General features: G+C 41.2%; 1 protein-coding gene across 2 annotated transcripts in view; it reads left to right on the plus strand.

The window, feature by feature from the left end:
- phactr3b (phosphatase and actin regulator 3b) overlaps positions 1-24,271 on the plus strand; it is a 58,820-nt gene that overhangs the window by 16,784 nt on the left and 17,765 nt on the right. Inside the window, exons 1-8 of one of the 2 annotated variants that reach the window (XM_084349880.1) lie at positions 500-765; positions 4,979-5,137; positions 5,289-5,363; positions 5,485-5,625; positions 8,017-8,247; positions 8,326-8,533; positions 10,261-10,451; positions 12,052-12,205. In XM_084349880.1, the coding sequence (XP_084206006.1) occupies positions 759-765; positions 4,979-5,137; positions 5,289-5,363; positions 5,485-5,625; positions 8,017-8,247; positions 8,326-8,533; positions 10,261-10,451; positions 12,052-12,205 (1,166 nt within the window). In that variant the 5' untranslated portion in view covers positions 500-758. Of the gene's footprint in view, positions 1-499; positions 766-4,978; positions 5,138-5,288; positions 5,364-5,484; positions 5,626-8,016; positions 8,248-8,325; positions 8,534-10,260; positions 10,452-12,051; positions 12,206-24,271 lie in introns of those variants that run through there. The other variant, XM_084349879.1, reaches the window with a different exon arrangement.

The raw sequence follows: 24,271 nt of genomic DNA on the forward strand, positions 1-24,271 counted from the left end.
GATAGGAGACTGCATTTGGAGATGTTTTGGAGTGTTGGTCAGTTATTAAAAAGTGATTTTTAAAAATGTCACCTTGGTCTTACATACTTGCTGACATTTTTCACCACTTTCTAACATTTTATCATCCAGATGATAAATTGCGTACTTTGGAAGATAATGGCCATAATGAAGACAGCAGCTGAGTGTGCTTTACTTGAGCATATGTTCTCAAAAAATATATATTTGATATTCATACAAAAACATGAGGCAACAGCAATAAGTCAGCATGTGTGTGTGTGTGTGTGTGTGTGTGTGTGTGTGTGGCCTACAGTACTGTACTACTATAACCTACAGTACTGTACTACTTTGACCTACAGCACTGTACTACTATAACCTACTGTAGTGTACTATAACCTACTGTAGTGTACTGTATGTAGCAGTGTCTTGTACCAGAGGATGAGTGTGTGTCAGTTTACCCTCCCTGCTCCTCCCGTCCAGAGGGGCGGGGCCCACATGGCATATCAACAGTCGCAGCTAGCCTCCGATGTTTCCCGGGTCGCCCACACTTTGTTTCCGCTCCCGTCGCCGACAAACCAACGATTGGCAGCTGTTTGAACTTGCTAACTGTCCCACAGAGTATTTTATTTCGTCTGTTCATCTCCTTAAGATAAACTTCGGCTGTGAATCCCTCAGAGTCCGCTCAGTGTGAGCCCGGCGGCTCTTTTGGGAACATATGATGTGAGTACGGAGAGCTGGAGGACTGGACAGCGCTGTCTCCTATGATATGTGAGTGTTAATCTCAAGTATTAGCTTTCGGCTCCGTAGTGCTCTGATTTGTAGTCCTGTTAAGGCAAAGCACGCCAAGTGTTTACCCTAAACACAATATTGTTGATGTAACGTGTCTGTCGGGACTTGTAGTGTTTGACTTTATGAGCATGTGGTACTTAACGGTGCTATTTCAGCCCATGATATCACTATAATGTTCCTTTAATGTCCCCACAGTGGCCTGTGGTGCTCAGCAGAGAGTCTGTACTGATGAAAGCTTGATGGATACTTCTTAGTGTTGATATCACAGTGATAAAACTACAATACTCCGTTGGTGGCTTGTATCATGGGTATTATATCACATGCTTAATTACAACTTTTCCTTGGGATGTAACTTGTTTTTTTTAAATGAAACAAAGCAAACCTGGAGCATTTAACTCATTAGTTAGTTAACTCATAATATGTATGTATGTATGTATATATGTGTGTGTATGTATAAATGTGTGTGTGTGTGTGTGTGTGTGTGTGTGTGTGTGTGTGTGTATGTATATATGTGTGTGTGTGTGATGAGGATGTTGTGCCATTTCCAGTTGCTCTGTGTTGTGTGGCATCCTTGCCTGTTTCTTTAGGTCATAGTACACTGTACAAGTCCAGTTGCCTACGATATAGCACTTACAATGACCATGACCTGGATGACTGAGAACCTTCATCCATCAGTACGCTGTACAATAGCTGACTTTGACATTTTTTTCCTGCTTGAACAGATGACTCTTGTACCTTCAGATAAAACACATCAATGCTCACTCAAACCCTACCACCTGAATAAATATTTCAACGTAACTTACAAATTAAATATACAGCGGCACCCCGACTTACATTATGCATCATTACATCCTTGGCCGTGATTGGCTGCGGCTCTCCGTCTCACTGTGTGGCAACAGCCTTCCCATCCACCCAGCAACTCCCTATTCCTCATGCCGTGGTGATTCTCTGCCTCCGAGGGCCTTTTCTGCAGCATCCAGCGTGGTAACCATGGCAACGGCAGCCTGACCCTGGGTGCGCTGCTGCAGCTACGACAGGCTTGACCTGAATTCCTCATCGCATCCTGGGCAAAGCACACATGACTTGGGCGACTGACCTGCTTCTCATTGTTGGCAGTCAAGAAGCTTTTGGGTGTCAGTGAAAGCTGATGTTCATGGATCAGTTCACTCAAGTTATTATTGGCCTTATGTTGTGTGTGTGTGTGTGTAGTCTGTATGTTTATAATAGGTCACAGGTCTATTCAACTGCATTTGTAAATGCAGTGAGAATGATTGGTGAAAATAAGCTGTTGGCAGATGAAACAGCTGGAACGGAGTCTTTAGATTTCCAGCTTTTATGAGAAGTGGAGCTGTTCAACTAAAATGCCAAATATTCTCTGGTTTTAGCTTCTCCACTGTGAGGATTCGCCGCTTTTCTGTATCTAATCAGCGAGTAAACTGAATATCTTTGAGTTTTAGAATGTTCGTCGGACAAAAGAAAGACATTTGATCACTTTGGGATTCTGAAGAACATTTTATAGACTAAACCGGGGCTTAAACTTTTTCCCTTGGAGGGCCAAAACCAAAACTTGAAGGTGGACTATGGTCCAGAATTACACACCTATTGTATTGTATTGTATTGTATTGTATTGTATTGTATTGTATTGTATCATTGAGATGCTAAATGGTGTAGGATGGATTGATTAATTGACTGACTTCCTGCGCTTACTCTGGCCACCATGCTCAGATTATGAAAAACAAATTAATAATGAGGGGTCCCACATATTTAAAGAGCATTTTGCCTCACATAAAATAAGACAGCATAAAGCTGATGAAGGTTCTTGGTCATACAGGTCATGGCAATTCTAAGTGCTGTATCGTAGGCAACTGGATGTGTTTGAAACACAGTATAAACATTATTATAATTTTCTAAAATTAGTTTTTAATTTTTTTCACTTAAAAGCATCTGGCGGGCCAAATTGAAGGTCATTGCATACCAACTTTGGCCCTCAGGCCCTACTCTGGCCAGCCTTGGACTGAACAATTGATTGTTTAAAGGTGGAATGTGTAAGATTTGGCCACCTGTCGAATTAATACTTAATACAGAAAAATAAAAAATTGATAATAAAAAAATTATTATTAGTTTGGGCCTGATAAATAATTAATGCTTGTGAACATTTTGATGTTGAATTGTTGTTGGCTTGTATCTGTGCTGGGAGGCTGTGTAAATATCACAGCTACTTGAAAGTTTGGACGACATCCCTGGCTGCTAGCTGCATCTTTTTGTACAACTGGAGAATATTTTTCCAATGTCACTCAGATTTTGACCTTGTTTTTTATTAGAGCTGCAATGATGGAGTGATTTTATTTAAAAATGTCCAAATTCTCTGATTTCAGCTTCCTAAATCTTAATATATCTGGTTTCTTTACTCCTCTGTGACAGTAAACCAAATATCTGTGGGTTGTGGACACAGAGAGACATTATTTTGGGCTTTGGGAAACACTGATCAACATTTATCACCATTCCAAATGACATTTTATAGACCAAAGAACTAATCGATGAATCGAGACAAGAATCAACAGATGAATCGATAAAGAAAATAATCATTAGTTGAAGCTCTACTTTTAGTGTCGCCCTGAATATGTTGCCCTTTTGCTTTGGCTGCCATTAAGTTGGCCAGCTTCCACATGCCGTCATCATCACCACCAAATCCTGCTAAATCCCTCCACACCTGTGGTGCATCTCAGTATGAATCACTTCCCTTTGTCTTCTTATTATGTTACTAGGGCAGGAAATAAGTGTATGTAATTAATTTCTTAAGGGATATAAATGAGCAGATGTTGTGGATTTAGAGGCTGCTGACAGAAAATGAGAGCGTTCATGGAGCGATCGTGCTCGGCCCACGACTCAGCTGCAGGCTCCCTGAGGTGTCAGCTTGTTGTGGAGCCAGACTGTGTGGGAGTGCCTATTTCTGTCCCTTCTCCAAAGAACCTCTCTCTTTGCCGCTTGATGCAGAAGACAGCTCAGTCGGCCTCTGTGGTTCTTCTGCCTGTCTGCCTGTCATTGTGATGCCTCCTCGACAGCACAGCCTGCAGGCTTAAGTGCGCTTTGAGAAGTCCGAGTACCAGTTAAGAGGAATAATCATTGACTGACAGTCTCCGAGATGTCAAAGCGTCTGCACACCAGTAATTGATTTGCCGATTAAAGTTAAATAAGCTTTTGAGTCATTTTTTAAGCACCAGTGTCAAATGTTCTCTGGTTCCAGATCTCCAACGTGAGGATGGTTTTGTTTCTTTGTCCTGTCGAAACAAGCAATTTGAATATGTCCTGTCCAGCTCAGGGAAACTGCAGTGGGCAGTTTGTCTCTTTGCTCTCGACATTTTATTGACAAAATGGTTAATGGTTATTATATCCTGCGAGAATAATAAAATGCATTACACGTTTCCTTTTAAACCTTAAAGTGACTACAACAAATACAACATTGTGAAAGGGGCCTTTTTATCTATTCATATATATACTGAGCCATTTATTTATTAATTTATTTTTGATTTGGGCAAACAAAAAAACAAATAGGCTTTCCAAAACACTGTAATAGATTCTCGTCAGTACCCGAAAATACTGCTCTGAAAAATACCAGTCTATCAGGAGCAGGCTGTAACATTTGTTCACTTCTTGTCACTAATGTATGTGATCAAATTATGCTGTGGATTCCTGTGTACTTCACTAAGTACATGAAGTACGGAGCCTAAAATAGTATAAAATCAGTGAGGATTGCAGACTGCAGCTGTCTGCACTGACCTGAGAGAAGGCAGTTGTGCTGAAGCTGATGTTATTTATTCTCTGTCTCTTTCAAGAGGTCTTTTAGAAGTGCTCTATTGTCTGCGTGTTTGGGGCCAGGAAGGTCTGGCTGCCCTGAAACCGTGTGAGTCACACACAAACAATGCAATTCTCTGTCTTCTCCCCATTGCTCGCTGCTCCTCAGAAATTAGACTGGAATCAATAAGGCATTTACAGCAAGTGACCCACATTTGCTCCTCTCACATGACGATGGGGGTAGTAGTATTCAGCCAATTGTGTTAGAAGTGGTTTACGAACTTCCTTCAGTCCTCACCTCATTGGATCAGTGATCGATGTGACTAACGTCTGTGTTCATGGTGGATGTTGTCGCCTGCTGCCTATTTTAAGCTTCAGCCCTGTTTGTTTTGTGTCCTAGATGTGATGGACCAGCAGAGGGTGCTGCATTCAGGTTGTCTGGTCTCAGGGGTTCGTACGCCTCCCGTCCGCCGCAACAGCAAGCTGGCCAGCCTGGGACGCATCTTCAAGCCCTGGAAATGGAGGAAAAAGAAAAACGAGAAGCTGAAGCCCGCTTCAAGTGAGTGTGACGTAAACACTGCACTGGTTTGGGAAGAACTCGGGGAATAGCAACATGGAGGCTGCATTTGCAAATCGACCCGGTCTGCTTCACATGTTTTCATTTCGGGTACAATTAGTGCACCAGGTTCATAAATATTTGTGTTGTTTAGCGGTGGAGAAGAAGGCAGCTGTACGACAGAAGAGAGAAGACCTCGTCAAGAGGAACCCCGGGGAGACAGAGACAGGTGCAGAAAACACACACACAGACACGCACATGCACATAAGTGACTCCAGGCTGATCTCCGCTCACTTGTTCAGCCACATGAAGGCTCACTGCTGTCCTCTTTCTGTGTGTGCTGTATGCAGAGTCAGATCTTGCTTGCGGGGGTAACAGTGAAGATCCAGACACCCCGACTCACTCTGATGTGGAGGACAGAGACGAGGAGCCTGTGGCTCCTCTGGCCAGCACCAGTGAAGACCTGGGCAGTGATTTAGAAGCCTCAACAGGTAGAGTACATGCTCAGAAAGTAAACATTCAGAAAGTATAGCTGAATACAAAGCGCAGTGCTTCTTGGGTTCTTTCAGCTCAATTTTTAGGTCTTATGGCCCAGAACTTTACACATAGTGGTGGCTCATGTTCCCATTGTACAGGTCAAGAAGACTTGACAATCCCAAATATTAAATCAAATCAAATCAGTTGTATTTATATAGCCCAAAATCACAATCACCTTCCCTCAGTGGGCTTTACAATCTGTACTGTGAACGACAGAAGGACCTCAGTCCTTAGACCCTCGATTCGGGTGAGGAAAAACTTGCCATATTAAAAAAAAACAACCTTTTTAAGTGGGGGAAAAAGATTGAAGAAACCTCAGGGAGAACCACAGCGAAGGGATCCCTCTCCCTGGATGGACAGACATGCAATAGATGTCAGAATGTACAGAACAGAACAACAAAATCACTGTTTACAAATTTCGTTAACAGAATGTCTGATACAAGTAAATTACATAAAATATAGTGTGGATCTAGGAGGACGACTGAACAGGCCAAGGCACTACAAGATCTCCACTCCACTATGGTGACCTGGAAGAGGACAGGCCACACAAGATAATTAGCAAAAGATTTCAATTCTCCAGAAGTACAGATGTATGTGGATTAAGCCTAGCTGGCTCAGGATTCCAAGTATCAGTCCAAATATCTGTGAGCTACAATCTTCTTGCTATTGTTTGGTAAAAGAATAACGTACATAGCCAAAATGTAACATACATGTTAACAGTTGAATATTAAAACAATTTATTTACATTAGCAAAACTCAAACGTTTGTACTGAGGCATCTAGTATGGTCTGGATAAACTACCAAGAAGTCTGGAAATGTATGGAATTTTGAAAAGGAACCCTGTGTTGTGGTTCCTCATCATTACTCTTATATAGTTGCAGCTGACAGCTGCATTCAGAGAAAAAGCTTAAAAAAAACCAAACAACGTACACTACCTACTCAACACCAAACAGCCGACAGACACAATGAGAGTCTAGCTGGTAAACATAGTGGAGAAATTAGCAGCTAGATAGACATATATTTCCTTCAGGAGTTGGTAGAGACCAAATACAGAGCTAAAAGAGAGGGAATAGGTGGGCACAAACTCAACCCCAAGTGCACAATAATGTTGTTCTGTACCTGTTGGAAGTTTTTTGCTAAAACGGTCAACATATCAACCGGTGCAGAGTCCTCATGGCTGGAGAGTATCTCAGCTCACACTTGCTTTTTGGTGAGGAAGTCTAACAGGAGAGTTGTCACTATAATATAGTTTGTCCAATGGTGAGCACTGAGAACATGATTCTTACACTATGAATCGTCCCAATATGTGCCCTGGTCACAATTAAGATAATCTGTTATGAGTGGGCTATAATTGATAGCCAACTATTAAAAGTAATATTCACATTCGTCTTTGCACTGTGCATGAAAACCCAGGCAGACATGGGGAGAACATTCAAACATAGAAATAACCTCCAGACACAAACCTAGGATTCATTTGTCGTGAGTCAACAGTGTTACTGCACCACTGCGCTGCTAAATGCCTAGTGAGAATAAGTGTTCTCTATATCGCAGCTCGCTAAGAGCTAACATCCATCATGCATTTTGTAGAGGGGAAAAAAGCTACATCTAAACAGTTGTCGGATTAAAGGAAAGACCTGAGTCCTCTTCAGAACCTTTTCCTTTTTAATATACAATTTCACACGCTCTAAAATCCTTTCCCATTTAATGTGCGGTGAACAGTGAATGAATAAATCATTTGAGACACAGCCCTGTCAGTAAACTGAAAACTCTTCCTCTCCATGTGAAGTGGTGGCAGAAGAAATGAGGGGGTTCAGACTTTCTCCAGACTTCTCTTTTGTGTGTAGACTTCACACTTCACACTTCACACAATCAAAGGAACTGGGTAAAATAAAAATCAGAGCTCTGAACATAAAAAGCGAGACAAACAACAAGGCAGAAAAATGTATTAGCTTGGTACTGGTGGTGCACAGCTTGTACATTAATTACTTCAACTGATGTTATATACTTGATGATACATATTGTTCTTGTTGGGGAATCTTCAATACTTTATTTTGTGGTCAGACCATGAATAAAGTCCCTAGATTTTCCCCTTTTTAAAAAATGTTGTAAATCAAGATTAGATTCTTGTATTTACATTATTTTATATATTTATATTGTAGTTCCTGATAAAGTGATTGATTACTAGTCACAAAATGAGTGATTTGGTTGATTCAACTGGCTAATCTTTTACATAATTTCCTGGTGCAGCTTCAATGGCTGCAGCTATAGTTTAGACGTCATGTCTCTGATTGTCCACTAGATGGAGACAGAGACTTCCTAATCAAACCTTTGCTGTTTTATTGCAGTACAAGATATGACTGAAGATTCAAAGACTTTGGCGGATGCGGGTCAGAGTGAAGATGGAGAAGATGAAAGCACCTCACTAAGCGACCCCTGTGAGGAGCAGCCGATGGGGAAGGTGGAGGCTGTTGAAGGGAAACAGGAGGTGACAGCGGCCCAGCCTGCGAGACGAGCCAGCACCTCTACTCCACCTAACCTGCCAGTCAAACTGCTCACCAGACTGGGCAGCCTAGACAGTGAGTTTGATGAGTGTGATGTAAAGCTTCACCATCGCGTGCAACACTGTGTCTCACTTTGATGACTGCCCCCCCCAGGTGCTCCTCCAGTGCCAGTGAAGAAGTCCCCAGCCACCCTACCCAGGAACTTCACACTACCCAAAGACCCCCATGGCTCGCTGTTGAGAGGCAGGATCTCCACACCAACTGGGTCCCCCCACCTTGGGGCACTACACTCGCAGCTGCCCCCTAGCTGCATTATTGAGGAACTGCACCGTGCCCTGGCCACCAAGCACAGACAGGACAGGTCAGATACAACATGTGCAACATTTCAATACATGGACATTAAACATAGAATTTATAAGTCGCAAGTTCTGAGAGCCCAATATGTGATTTTCAAATGTCTGATTTTGTGTAACCAACAGTCGAAAACATAAAGAAATTCAGTTTAAAATGATATAAAACACAGAAAAGTAACAAATCTTCACTCAGAACCTGAGAATATTTCCCATTTTTACTGCATCAGATTGATCAGGTGATTGTTTAGATCACATTGCTTCAACCTTTTTTATTGTTTGAGAAAAAAGGGTTTTTTCAGTGCGTGAATATTCACAATATAGTTGTGAAAGATCTATTTCTGTCATGAAAAATGTACAATAGAATACAAGTACTTCAACATTTGTTTAATTCCAGCTGTCACTTTTTATGTTAAAGGAGCACCTTTGATGCTAAGCTCCGGTTTCTTTTACCATTGACTGGTGTTTTCTAATATTCTTTAACTGTTGCTCAGAGTTATCTTTGTCTGTTCCTGCCCTTTCAGTTGTCAGTCTGTTTGAACCATCATGTGGTTTTGTTCTCCATGTACAAAACAAACCTTTCATACAAAATAATCACTTGAAATCCTCCTTCAATTGTGAAGAGGACTTTCTACAACCTGAAAGCATGAAAGAGCATTCAAAAATACACAGTAGTCCTCTCAGCCATCTAACTGTAGCGAATCAAGCTTTTATGGCCATTCCAAACTTTTGAATGGTACTGCATTTTATCAAACCACTTACTCCTACTGACAAACCAGGCCGATGGTCTGCCTGTCAGCCATTGTGGAAGCCGGCAGTGAGTGTCTGTGTCCGTAGTTGTTGCAGTGTGTCCCGCACCATTGGTACTGGATGGCCAGCTGAGCATGTTGAATCTCAGGCTCCCCGTCAGTGAGAGAAATCACTCTGGCTGTTCAGCGAAGAGGATCAGTACACAAGAAGAGAAATGAATAAAGAAAGGGAAAGCCACTTGAGCCCGTCCCTGTAGTATCTGTGATTTCACCTGTTAAATGGAGGTTCTCCTTATTTTTCTCCTTTTCCTCTTCGCCAGTGCCTTTTACAACTTTTTATTCTCGATTAGAAGTGGCTATATTGGTGAGAGTGATGTCAATACAGAATGTACAAGCTGGTTGGGTGTTGGCTGTAGTCTTTACGGCGTGCTCAAGTGCACATCTTTGGTTGAGACAAAGGTGACGAGAGGCGATGCGACCTCGGCCTCCCATTAATTGTCATCATTAAGTTATGCATACAACTAATTTTGATCTTGCTGTTCTTTTTTGAACATAAAATATTACTCCTGAGCCTCACAACATTAATTGTCATAGGTTCACAAAACCGAGCTTGGAGTTTTGAAACCCAGAGAGAAAGAGAAATGTAGTAATTTACCTAATTTAAAACCTGAGGTCCTCCTTCATATCAACACATCTGAAAATAAATTCTGTTTCTCACTGAGAAAATATTTATCGTACTTTTCGTTAATGTTGATGATTGTTACACAAACAACTCAAGCACCAAGCTCTTTAGCAAAGTCTCACTGTTGCTGTCCTTACCTGCAGTTCAATACTACATTCACAGTACCTCACAGGTGTCTAGTTCTAGTAACTTGAAGTAAATCCACAACTTCCAAACAATAAGAATCAAGAATTCTGAGAATTGAGGGGGTGGCCATGGTACAATAAAGTTGTAATTGACAAGCTTGTCTTGTGATGTGTGATCTCAGCTTCCAGACTAAGGAGGGGCGCTCCTCTCTGAAGCGCCGGATGGACGGCCGTCTGTCCCGCACGTCCAGCACAGAGCGAGAGCCTGCCGGGGAGTCGGAGAGCAAGAAGGAGTCCGACGAGAACAAAGAGAACTGGCGTCTGGACGAGTACTTGAATGACCAGGACAGCTGGAACGAGTCTGTGATCTCTGGTAGGTCCGCTGACAGCAGACATGTGCTGCAATATTTTCTCTATTATTGTCTGCCTCTTAATGTACAAAGCCAGCACAATCTGGGCACCCTGTCAGTGGATAATGAAGCAGCGTAATCTCTGCTGATATTTGTTTACAGTGAGAGCATGACAGGGAGATTTACAGCCATGACGAATAGCAGACTTAATGGTGTTAAGTTTCAGCGGCCTGTCAACATCTGCTCCGGTGGCCTAATTCCTGGCCATTCATGTGGGTCATTGGTGCACAGCCGTCTGCGGTTGATACGTATATCTGTGACCCTGCGGGAGAAAATACTAAAACTGTAGACTGTGGAGTTATGATGGACATGCACACCACCAGCACGAGGATGACATTATATAAAAATGTGAGGACTGCAGATGTGTGGTGGAGGACATTGCGGCAGATTAAAGAGTGGATTTACCAAATGATTATGAATTTACGCGTAGATTTCATTTTACAGCTTTCATTTTTCAGTTATGCTAACAGTGCTAATGGGCGAGCTCAGGTGCTACCTTTAGTGATCAATTTTAGGCTGAAAACATAACGGAACATTTGTTCTTTGATGTTTGTTTGATGTTTGATGGTAGACTATAGCTTGACCATCCCTAAATTAAATGCATATATTAACATTAAAAAACAAACTAATCAATTGCAGTGTTCACGCCCTCTATTCTGACACTCATACATCACTAGTGCAGCCTATCGTCGTAGTTAAATACATCTGTATTGAACAGCTGGGAAGTAAGTTTTCAGATTTTTTTTTCCAAGGCACCAAATATCCTTCATAGTGCAGTTCTGTCAATCATAATAGAATTGAAAACAATATGAACAGCAGATTTTTCCCCAATCTGTGTTCCCATTATTTTTTTATTAACATAGAGACGCAGGACTCTCATATAATCATTTAGTTTAAAGGTGCTCCAGGTTTATACTTTTTTAAATCAAGTCCCTCAGCTTGGCATGGCGGACTAAATACTAAAATACCCATGAGCCTCTGATACAGTTGCTATGGAGAAGTCAGTCAGAGGTGCGAATCAGAGCGGTAGCACCATAGTTACTGATTTCATCCCAAAATGATGCAAAATCCAAAGGAAAATTGAAAATTTAAGATGCCTCCACCTGCTGTTAGCGTCACATGTAACCTGGTGAGTCCAAGTTAACTTCTCCTAAGAAAATCTTCCAAACAGAAGCTTTTATTATATAGTTATTTTCCAATGCAGTTGTAAATTGTTTGTACCGATGAGTTTCAGGCAGATCCCAGATGTACAAGCTCCAACTGTGAGTCATGTCACATTGTCTATGGAGGGAATAAAAGCGCTCCTCCCTCCCCCTGCACCACTATATGTGAGCTGCAGGTTTCCATGGCTGAGATGGGAGACACATATACTTCAGCATCTTGAAATAAGCATGCAAATATGTATTTAATTAAAATGGTGTTAGGTTAAGTCTTCTGAGAAAGCACAAAAGTACACTGTGTGCTGATTAGCATCAGTTCAGAGAGTTAAGCTGGTGAACTATGTTTGGCAGCTCGAGAAGCGCTGTGCTGTTACTGACCTTAATTTGTGCCCGACAACAACAGGGACCCTCCCGCGCAGGATGAGGAAGGAGCTGCTGGCCGTGAAGCTTCGGAACAGACCCAGCAAGCAGGAGCTGGAGGACCGCAACATCTTCCCCGTCCGCAGCGACCAGGAGCGGCAGGAGATCCGCCAGCAGATCGAGATGAAGCTGGCCAAGTGAGTCGCTCTGTGTGGACCCACATCAGCCTGCCATCCGCCAATCCCCCCTACATCAGCCCCCCCACCCTCCTCTGTATGTATGTGTGTTTCATCGCTCAACATGTTGTCTACACTTTGGCTGCTTGTCCCTTATCACCCCCTATCAATTTCTCCTTGTACACATCACAAAGGCTTTCACTGTAGATACTTTGGATTATTAGAATATTCTTAAAATGTATTTTGAAATTGAGATCCAGCAGAAGGTAAACCCAAGTAAACTCAGTTTACTCTCTCTTTTATTCAGCAGCAAAGACATTTAGGAAAAGAAATGAGTTTAAACAGTTTTTTGACATGTGAACGTCTGTTCACCTCTGCACATTTGTGGTTTCAGCGTGGGTTTCTAGAGATGGTCAGTTTTGTAACTAAGACTCACTTTTTAAAGGATAAAAAAAGAAAATTCAGTCATTATCTACTCACCTCAATGCCGAAGGAAAGTTAGGTGACGTTTCGTCCACCTTTGCTTCACAGCAAAAACAGCGTTGCAGAATTCTCTAAAACCACTGATAAAGATGGGGACTTGTTTTAAAACATATGAAACAACTTGGGGAAAAAACATGAACTGGCTTCGTACTGCTTGTCCGGCGTAATCCAAAGCCCCATTCGCACTGCTCTTGTGCCGGAATCATGCAGCGATACTCCGCCTCACCGTCTTTGTGAAAGTTACAGATGCGGAGAGGGGGGACAGGTTTACTGCATCTCTGATCCACCTCCGGAGGTAGTATCAGAGCTGCAGCAGAGGCGAGACAGCCGGAGGTGTGGAGCAGGGGTGTGTCAGTCTGATGGTGCTCACAGCGTGACAACTAAACAGATCCTTCACTCATCAAGTAAAAGAGAAATGTCCCACACCTCAACCCACAAAGCAACGTTACAGGACCAAACAACAGTAATGTGGTAACTGGTAGTGTCTTTGGCAACTTCTATGAGGAAAAAAAATACCGCAGTTATACGTGGAAAAGTGTCAGCAGAGCCAGGCGGCTCCTGCAGTTAAATGGCGTTGATTATGTGATGCGATTCAGAGCAAAAAACTTCCTTCCACTATTGTGTTGTTGTAGTTACTGTCTCTGGCAACTTGTATTGAAAAAAATCGCTGTGACGGTCAGCCCTCCCGACCAAGACTGCAGTGAACGTTCCCCCAGAAAACAGCATCCCTCCCAACGAGTGAGAGCCAGACATTTTGTCATTTTCCAGAATGCATGATGGGTCAGGATCTCAATGACAGCACTTTATAACTGCATCCATATGATTACAACAGTCGGCCGATACATGTTTAGATTAACAGGAGAACATCGGGGGAACATGTTAAAAAAAACAAAACACACAGATCTCAACGGCGTGCTGTATGAATTGACACACTGGTGGTTGCTGCTTGGTTGAGTGTGAACAAACAAAGGTGGAGAAAAGGCAAGCCTTGGTTGCGGCGATAATCACTCTGCCCCCCGTCTCCATCACAGTAGTTTGGTAACTTTTAAAACATTACTCATTTTATTGAAGTGAAGTGATATGACTGACAAGATACAAGACAACCTAGGGGCTTCTCAACTGATGATGTGAGTAATCGATGTTTTGGGGGCAGCCCTTAAAGATATGTGCACAGTTAATTACTGAGCTTAAAGGATAAGTTCAGCCAAGAATACAAATCCAGTCATTATCTCCTCACCCCCATGCTGCTGGAAAGTCGGGAGAAGTTTTGTTGTCCACAAAACATTTCTGGAGCTTCACGGCACAGCTTTGCAGCATTCTCCTAAATAAATGAAGTAGATGGGGACTTGTTTTAAAACTTAAAAAAACAACTGAAATTTGCTTTATTTATCCACTGCAACCTCTTTTCAAAATCAGTTTGGGATCTCTGGGCTACCAGAGACTGTAATTACGTTGGATGAGCTACTGTTTTTTTCATAGGCATGGGGGTGAGTAGATAATGACTTATCATTTTTGGGCGAACTTATTCTTTAAAAAAGTTTGAAGCGCTGGAAAGATGATCTCGTGATATAATGGGTCTCTCAATGCAGTAGAAAGACACAACTATCATTGCTACATAGGCTGTGGTATTCTCTTTTAGGTTAGGGTTAAAGCCTACAATAACCAGAATGCACTGTGCCACACTTGACTAGGAAACAATCCACAGGGCACTTTTAATACCTTTATTGTTGAGGTTTGATTAAGATTTAGATTCGGGCTGTATTATTTGGTGCTTTTGGGTTAGGGTTAGGGTTGCGCGACATGTTGCTCTCACTCTTTCTCTCTAACTTAGATTTTGATGCTTGTGGTGTAACAAACAATGAGGTGTTAACAACAGCCTCCAGTAAAAGGTGGCAGAAAATGTTGAAAAAACGCATGAATCAGTTTGCTGTAACAAGTCACAACAAAGGTTTTTTTAAATTGTTGTTCCTCTCCTTTCCTTGGATGTAGCTTTTCTGGGTCAAGCGACTGATTTTGGGAGTGTGGAACAGGATTTTCTGAAAGGCAGAGGAGGAATGCAACACACAACATAATCGTATTTGTCGTGTTATGTAAAAGGCCATAGGCTGTTATTATGTTGACTTTAATAGGATTAACAGTGGAATCAGGTTCCTTTTTTTAGTGAATAATACAGTGGCAGGGTGTACTGGTAGACTTACGCAATCCTCCGAGTGGGATGAGGAGGGTTCACTCCTCTCTGAGAATGCACTCACCAAATGTATAGTTTGTACAAACAGTAACTTTTACTGAATCTATGCATCTGCCTTCTGGTGTGTGTCACGTGTGTGTGTGTGTGTGTGTGTGTGTGTGTGTAGGACAGTGAAACAGCAGCTCTCCTGACACTGAATGACCATTTGACTTTTTAGACCGACAGAGAGTTGAAGCTGCTTTTGTTCCTGCCTGCACCTTTCCCTCTGTAGGCTATTAACACATTTAGTTGTTTTTCATACCTTTGTTAAAATAGGCAGAAGTGATAATAGCCTGTTAGCGAAACAGTCACACTTCACTGTGAGTGCTCTAAATGGAGGTTGACCTGCTTTCAGCTGCCAGTTCAGGTCGAAACAGAAGCTATTCTCCTCAGAAGGTGACAAACAAACTGCCAACTTCTAATTAGCGTTTTCGAATGCATCATTAGCTTCAACGACTCTCACCCCAAAATAGCTGCTTTGGAGTGAATTCAGCACTCATTAGAAAAGAAGAAGACAAGTCATCACATTTGCACCTGGTAAGATCTGTTTATATGCCTATTTACATCAGAAGAACGTTGACACATTATACCTACATCTTGAAATGTCATAAATGTGGCATAGGTGCAATATGAGATATGTATTGACTTGATAAACTAATTTGGGGCTTCACATCAAGAATGTCCTGGGTGCCATTCCCAGCTGAGATTTTGCATGTTCTCCCTCCCACAGTCCAAAGACAGGCAGGTTGGGGTAATTGGTGACTCTAACTTGCCCGTAGGTGTGAATGTGAGTGTGAGTGGTTGTTTGTCTCTATATGTCAGCCCTTTGATGATCTGGCGACCTGTCCATGGTGTGTCCCGCTGCAATCCTGCGTAGGAAGTGATTACAGATAATGGATGGATTAACTAATGTGACTGCTGAATTAAAATAAGAGAGGCACTGGTTGAGCAGATGTAATTCTCAGATTAACAGTAAATATGTTAATAATATGGTTCATGGTGACATTTCCTGGTGATATCTTGTCTGTATGCTTATTATAGCAGTGATTGTTATATTCAACCAGAGGTGGACAGAGTACACAACTTCACTACTTGAGTAAAGTACAGATACTCCTTGTCAAATATTACTCCAATACAAGTAAAAGTAGCTTAGTCAAAATATTACTTAAGTAAAAGTACTAAAGTATTTGTTTAAAAAATTACTTAAGTAAAAGTATTTAAAAAATATCTCAGGAAATACAGGAAAGGAAAGTAGCTTAATGTCATTATACAATACACTGATGCGATTCTGCTACAGACGTGTTTATAGCTCAAAAATAAATTAATAAAGGCAAGAAGCCTCAGAACACAGACTCAGCTGCATTCATCAACACATGAAATATATTGCAGACAGCTGCGGTCAGTTCAGTATATTTTTGCATCTGACATCCATGCTTTCTCTACATAAAAAATATGTAGATGTAGGCACTACAAGAACTTATATTGACATTTACAGATAAACAACTTATTGGCTAGTTTACTTTACTTATATCATACATCACAGCCAAAAATGAGCCGGATAACCCACATCAAAGACAGCCGCACCTCACTAAAGCGTGCACACCCACTCTCTCTCTCTCTCTCTCTCTCTCTCACACACACACACACACATGCGCGTGCGCGCACACACACACACACACACACACACACACACACTCTCTCTTTCACAAACATTAAGCTAGCTAACGTTAGTAGCTACTTTACATACCGCGACGTGCTTTTTCAGGTTGGAAGACGAGTCTTTGTAGTCCGTGATATAATTGGTCCGCGGTAAGCACAACCAACATTTAAACTGAAACGAATCAGTTTTTGTGACAAAAATCTCAAACATGGGTTTGAGATAAGGCCACGGGTGCTCATGACGTAGTACAGGTACGGCAATACGACTAAGACAAACCATACGCGAATCAGCAGAAACAGTTTGTTTTCTCTGAATTTTGCAAAAAAAAAAAAAAATCATCAGCTGACGTAAGATCAAAAGTAGCGAGTAACGAGAGCATTAATAGAAATGTAGTGGAGTAAAAGTACAATATTTGTCCTTCAAATGTAGTGGAGTGAAAGTAAAAGTATCCCCCCAAAATAATACTCAAGTAAAGTACAGATACTCAAAAACTGTACTTAAGTACAGTACTCAAGTAAATTTACTTCGTTACTGTCCACCACTGTATTCAACTTACCTAAAGTTGATGCAGTTGGCATTTCTTTAAAGCTGCTTGAAGTCATATTTTTGCATGAACGATGAAATCGTGAAATCACAATGTGAAGTGAAAAATGATTGCTCATAGTAATGAAGACACAAAAAGCTATCATCCAACTCTGCAGTTCCCCTCAGCTCCCTGGAGTGGAGCCTTTTAGCATATTTCAGATCATTGTTTTAGTTTTACATCAGGCAACGGTAATGTTTTGGTTCAGTTTCACTGCCATTTTCAGCGTTAAGGTTCTAACAACCATGTAAAAAGAATCCCTTTGCACCCACTACACAGGCAAAATTAGCAACTAGCTATCGATATTGGTGCATTTAGCTTTAACTTTTGCCCGCAGAAGCTGGTAGAGACCCAATACTGAGCTAAAAGGAGAGTGAATGTTGGACTTATTTTCACCAACGTTGTGTAATAAGCCACCGTTTGCTATTGCGATTATCAAACTTCCCATTGAGCACCAACAGGGATTACAACATTGATTTATAGATGAAAACTGGGTAATATTCAGTCTGAACACCTAAGACGTCTTTTTGCCCTCTTATCAATCAGTTAAAATGCGGCTACAACATCAACGTGTCACAAAACAAAAGAATTGTGTTCTCATTTTGAGAATTTGTCCAGGTTGAAAGAGAGACAATACTGATATCAGATAAAATGTCATAAATATGGAGCTATACAGGCTATGAACTGCCAACAAGAAGCTTCCAGGACATCGTAATGGCAACGGTTTTCTATGTTAATGTAAAATAAGACATTGCGCTTACTCCTGTAAATTACTTAGAATGTTACATCTTTGAATACTCCGAAACAGGACTTGGGGAGCAAAGTGCACATGGTAGGGAAGTAAATACAGACTACACGCCGTGGAGCAAAGTTTGACCATTGCCGCTCAACAGATACAGGTCCTACTATCAAACAGAAGGTTGGTAATTTGATGCCCGTACCCCATATAAAGATACCTTATCCTCTACAATGCATAAATAATAGCCTATTGTCAATTTTGGAGGAACCACATGCAAATTTCTCAGTTTAAAACCGGTATTGCAAAGCCAGGTAAGATAGTCTGTGAAAAAACGTTCACTTTGGAACCAGTTTTGAACGGCAGCTCCAGCCTTACTTGCCCACAGTATATTACCTAACATTAGCTGTCATAGCTTTACAAAGCAAGTCCAACATAGTATATTCAGTGGCTTATCAGCAGTACAGGTACAGTCTTCACTGTCACAGCAGGCTGCAGCATGTGATACAGCATGTGAGGCATAAAGGTTTCATACCTTCACTGCCTAAAAGGAACTTTCCATTTGCTGCTCACATGGTGTTTTGGTAATTTAGTCAAGATTTGTTTATAGGGCAAGTCACTCTCAATCTCAGTCAAATAAATAGAGCAGTGCATTCCTTCCTTGTAAAAAGTTTGCTTCAGGATGTCGCCTACCCTCAGGCTGAAGATGAACCCATGAAATGCTCAGATAAGAGATGGAGAAAATGGCGGTAATAACCTCCCATTGTGCCTCCTGGCAGGGGTATGAAGTGCTTTCTGTACAGAGATGCACAGCGGACAGGTTTAGTTCAGAAAGAAAAGCCTGTTTGTGTGTTTTAATATTACTAATAAGACACAGATGCAGTATCAACAACCTTAATAGGATTATAGAAAATATGCAGCACTTCTTGTGAAAACAAAACAGCACACTCATTTATTTCTATTCATAGTATTTTATAGACATTACTGAATCTCCCCATCCACTTTTAAAAGCACTTGATGTTCACTTTCTCATGGGTCCACGTGTTCATCCACTTTAACCGATCCCAGGCTGGACTGGGCTGGCTCCAAGTGTAATCACTAGGGAGCATCGAGGGAAGACAACCTGCTGATGTTTACAATAGTGTTTGCGTGTGAACCGAATGCTCCCATTACCAATGAATAGAAGGCTTTGCAGTGGATACCCATGTGACTTCTCCTTGTAGTGTGCGCTCGTGGCTGTTGTAGAGTTGTCAGTCGTCACTGTGAAATCAAAGTAATTTCACTGTAAGATGTCAAACAAGCTCAAGTGAGTCTGTCGCTCATCGTCCCTGAAGCGGCTCCAGAGAGTGACATAACATCACAGATGGTTTCCTTCATTCACGCTCACACATTTATGTTAGTCTCTAGTTAAATTTAGATTGCATGCAGAGTTAATGCCTGTAGTGTACAGATAAACAATAAATGTTATTACAAGTAAAAATCCTGCACTCCAAATTCCGCTTCAATAAAACTACAAATGTATTATCAGCTAAAAATCTTTAAAATATCAAAACAATCTGCTGCAAACCCCTGTGGATGACAAACAGTGTAGTATAAATTAAACAGTATGACATTTATTAGGTTATCCAGACTGATGCATCAGTGGTGGTGGAGCCAGTTTTAACTACTTTATTAGGCCGGTGGTTCCCCACCATGGGGGTCAGGCCCATCCAAAGGATCACAAAACAAATCTGAGGGATTGTGAGATCAATGAGAGGAGGAATTCAAAAAGAAAAAGTCCTGATTTTATTGTATTATTATGAGTTTTATCCAAGGGCCATCGTTCAGCAGTGAAGTATTTCTTTAAGTTCAGTACTCCAGTTCAAAAACTAATGTAGTGAATCTAGTTACTTTCCACCACTGCATTCTTGTACAGTATAAGATATAAGGCTCCAAAGTTGTAATGATTTAAATCATATATTGTTATATGATTCGTAAGTTTTACCATAAAAATGCTCCTTCAATTTTTAAGTCATCATGTAAAGACAGAATATAGAAGCTAATTATTAATGTATTAATATGTAATTGATTAACATGTAGTCTTTTAACTGTTAAATATATTTTACTATGAGTTTTAGTGTGTCCTTTAAATGCAAATTGAATGAATCAGAGGTTTTTGTTTATTTATTTTGATGATTGATTTATTGGTTTATTATTTGCATTAACATGATCAAAGGATTAATCCCGTGGCACATCACAGGATGTAAAGCATCTTCATTCATCCAACAAATGTTTGTTGTTTTTTTAAATTCAACCAAAAAAATAATTTGTAATAATTTATTTTCTTAAAATAATGTAGAAGTTGTTATTGCAGAGCGTCATAGTCATTACATAACTTGTGCTGCATCAACAGGTCACCATTGGCCTCAGTGAGCTCCAGGGATATTGGACCCCCGTGTGTCTGGGTGCAGTTTCATTACACACCCAGTGCCATCACAGGTCAAAGCAGCTAATTAAAGAGATAAAGACTTTGAGCTGAGAGGGAAACGGAGCTGGTTTCCGTTCCTGTCTGAGGAAACAGGGCAGCGAGAGTTTGATGAAGCCTAATTAATTTACAGCTAAGCCTTTTGCTCCCTGCTTTGTAACTTAACTGTGAGAGATGAGTAAAGCTGGGTGACATTCAGACAGGCTAAATAACACTGCTCATGAGCCTTTTTGAGCCTGGCATCACGCTTCTCCATGTGCTTTTTTTTCCTACGCCCTCACCCAAGGCATTTCACAGCTGCGTGTCAATCTGGATAGCCGGAGCAGCTATGCGTGCATTGGTTTGATGTATGTGACGCCATCATAAAGCAAAGCTGTTCCAAACACGCTTTGTGCCATGTGAGTTTCTCCGGGTGCACATGGACGAATTCCAGAGGGTAATTGAAAAATAGCAAACGGCATAATGCAGCATGAACTTAATGACTTAACATGCCAGAGAGGATGTTGGAGGCTCTCTGGCCTGTAGTCTGCAGGGGGCATTATAGTGAGACCGAGCTCCATCCCGAACGCCACACGCTGTTTATGTAAACTCAACTCCTGATTACTGTTGCATAATGAAAACAGGAAGTGATCAATCATGTGTCATGAGGGGTAAGTATGACAGTGGGATGCAGGGTTATGTACAGTATGTACACAGTGCTGGTTGAGGACAGAGGTCAGATCAGCAGGTTTGTTATGAGCAAAGTTCACTCAATATGTTACGTTACTGCAGTGATTCTTCCTCTGACTGCAGCATCTGTGCCAAACTGCACCCCAGTAATGACGGATCAATTAGAGCACACAATACATTAGGCACACAATATTATATAGATTTCAACACATCCCATGAAAAGACCAAAACCAACAATGTATTGTGTCACAGCCTGATATGTTTTATTCATCTGTGCCATAGAGCTCCAGTGTCGTCCAAATACCATTAGAAACACATGAATGAGCCACTGTTACACTGGGTGTTCCTTCATTACTGTGAACACACTGGTGGGCTCGAGTCCTTGTGACTTGGACTTGACAGAAAAAAAAAATGACTTGAGACTCAATTTGGACTTAAGAGACATTGCAACTCAAATGACTTGTGCTCATTTTGTGTTTTCAACTTAGTTTTAGTTTAGTTTTACTGTCAGTACTTCACAGTTTAAAAGTGCATGGGAAGTGAATATTTTTTGATTCAGAAGAAATTAAGAAATAAATTAGCTTTTTTTGTTTGATTACATTTATTTTACTCGGTATTTAGCCTATGATACAAATTCAATTAGTTGTCATATTTTTGAACAGGTTAGATACATTGGCCAATAATATCATTATTAGACAGATACTAATACCTTGTCTTTTCTCTTTGTAAAGACTGGATACTGCAGGAAAGAATGTCACTGTGTGGTGACATGAACTGACCTGAGACTTGGATCAGATGTCTTGAGCCACATGTATAACACACATTTTAGTTTATTTTGACTCAATTCGATCTACACTGTCCTGCTGCTGGAAGTACTCACTGGAGCACCAAACGTGTGTTAATCCACTGCTGAAAATAGTCCCCAACAAATGTGTTAAAAACTGCAGTGCCCACTCAGCTGCTTTAGAAAATTACTGAGCACATTTTTAAGAAAGGAAATAAAAAAATCCAAGCTGTTAAAGTGGAAAAGTAATAGAAGTAATAAAAGTAAATAAAAAATGGACTGACACATTCAGGCGCGGATTGGCTGTCGGGAGCTCTGGGAGAATTCCCGGTGGCCTGGCAAGCTGATTGGCCGGGAGTGTCAGGCCAGTGTTTAAAAATGCTAAATGAAAAGTGTAATCAGAGAGAAAACAGCACAGGGCAGCTACAGTCCCTCAGAGCTGTCGACCGTCAGCCCATGCCCCACCGGTTTTCAACCTGATGGTATGATCACTGTGTGTCATCACATGCACACACACATCAATGTTCAGTCAGTCCGTGAAGTGCATGTGGCCGCAGTGTGGTCAAGAAATGGAGAGAGAGAGAGAGAGAGAAGGTAAAGAGCTGAGGGGGAGTGCATTAAAAGGAGAAAAGCCTGAGAGGAAAGTGCCATTGAATGCTGTAACATTACAGACGCCACGGTCAGGGGACATGGCTGGTGTTTTAAAAAAGAGGAAAAACGTACTAGCAGGGCTGCCCTCAGCACGTCATATCATAATAGCCTCCCTTTCCAGCATTGATCCTATGGTTTAAAAAACTCCAATTATGCTATGTAGGAAAGCAAAAGATCCATGTGCATGGAAATAATCTGAAAAGTAAAGACATGTACACAGGTGGTAGTACCTCCATTTACTCAGAGCTACCAGAGCTTCATGGTGATAAACATTGATCCAGTCAGAGCTCAGAGAAAAGTCCACTAATAATATATCCTGTATGAATATGTATTCCTTTGCAATTGATAAAAAAAACAGCTAAGTGACTTCAGTTTCAAGAATTAAACTAAGTAAAAGAGATGTCAGTAGCATAAACAGTAAACATAAAACATAATACAACAAAATGCTTACAGTGTACAGTACATACGTACAGTGTATAATCCCAGTCCGCCCCCGGACACAATGTTGGTTCTTCATGGGATTTGTTGACTATTGAAAAAAGTAGCCTTATCCAAGAATCAGTGATGATTGGGCCAGAGGATGGAAGAAATATTGGTGAATGAGAGGAACTCTGACAGTAGGATGGAATATGAGACATGAATTAATAATAACTTCTTATAAATTTCTTACAGGCATTTTCCACAGTAGACAATTTTAAATTGTCAGATTAGAAAAAGCACAGGTGTTACTAATAACACTGACAATGGCTCCACTCTATTCAAGTGTCCCATTAAGCTATGACAATGCGACAGCATGTAAAATACAGCAAGACCGTAAAACCAGCAATCATTGATTTTATTATTCACACCTGTGTTTTTACTACTGTGATGTGAAAATGTCTCCTTTGCCTTCTGTTCTCTCATTTCATTTAAATGTAATGGCAGAGGACTATACTTCTTATTTTAGAGAGAGAACCTGATTAATCACATCCATCACAGATTTACAACAGCGCTACTTAATTCCGTTGTTCTTCTCATGTTGTGGAAATGGAGGGAAGTACGGTAAAGGAAATGCTCTGTGCCTTTACAGCAGTAAACCATCTTTCAGTATGAAGTTCAAACATTTCTAGAGGTACATGGTCACATGAGCGTCATATGATGTGAGGGGATGCCACTGCTCCAAGATTTCAGACTTGACCAACATGATTGTTTGGAAACTTTCTTTTATATCACACATTTAGCTCTGCGAGATGTGTTTCTGAAGATGTTTTAGCCGAGGAATAAGCCATGCCGTTGCAGAATCTGTCTACATTTTAACTCAACAATTAGTTTTACACGATCCACCATGCACCACTGATTTGCATAAAGTAGCCAGGATTTGCGATGCTCTGCTACCAGAATGCATTACATGGCTGCTTGCATAGACAGTGAATAGGAAGTGTGGAAACAATGGATCCTATGGACACACACCTAAAGAATTGGGTAGGTAGCATTAGCAGTGATAGCCACCATGGATGAACGGAAAAGAGAGCCACCTACAGAAACTCCCTCTTCATCAGCAGAAAGTCTAAGTAGGAGACATCACATCAGGGGACATAGTTTGATCACTTCCAGCTTGCTTTTACTTGTAGGACGTATTTATAACACAGAGGGGGGGACTTAAGTTTTCAGACAGTCACAATAGATGCAACAAGTCTCCCGCGCTAACAGAAAAGCTGTGGCAGAGTTTTGTGAGTGTGACCCAGACGCGGTGTCTGCAGCCCGGCCCCGCTCTCTCAGGTGCCTCGGTGCTTAGCTCTGACTGTGACTGACAGCAGGACTGGCTGCTCAACAACAGTCATCCCCATGAAC

This window comes from Pagrus pagrus, assembly GCF_965226575.1.
Source record: "Pagrus pagrus genome assembly, chromosome: 3".
Taxonomy (NCBI): Eukaryota; Metazoa; Chordata; class Actinopteri; order Spariformes; family Sparidae; genus Pagrus; species Pagrus pagrus.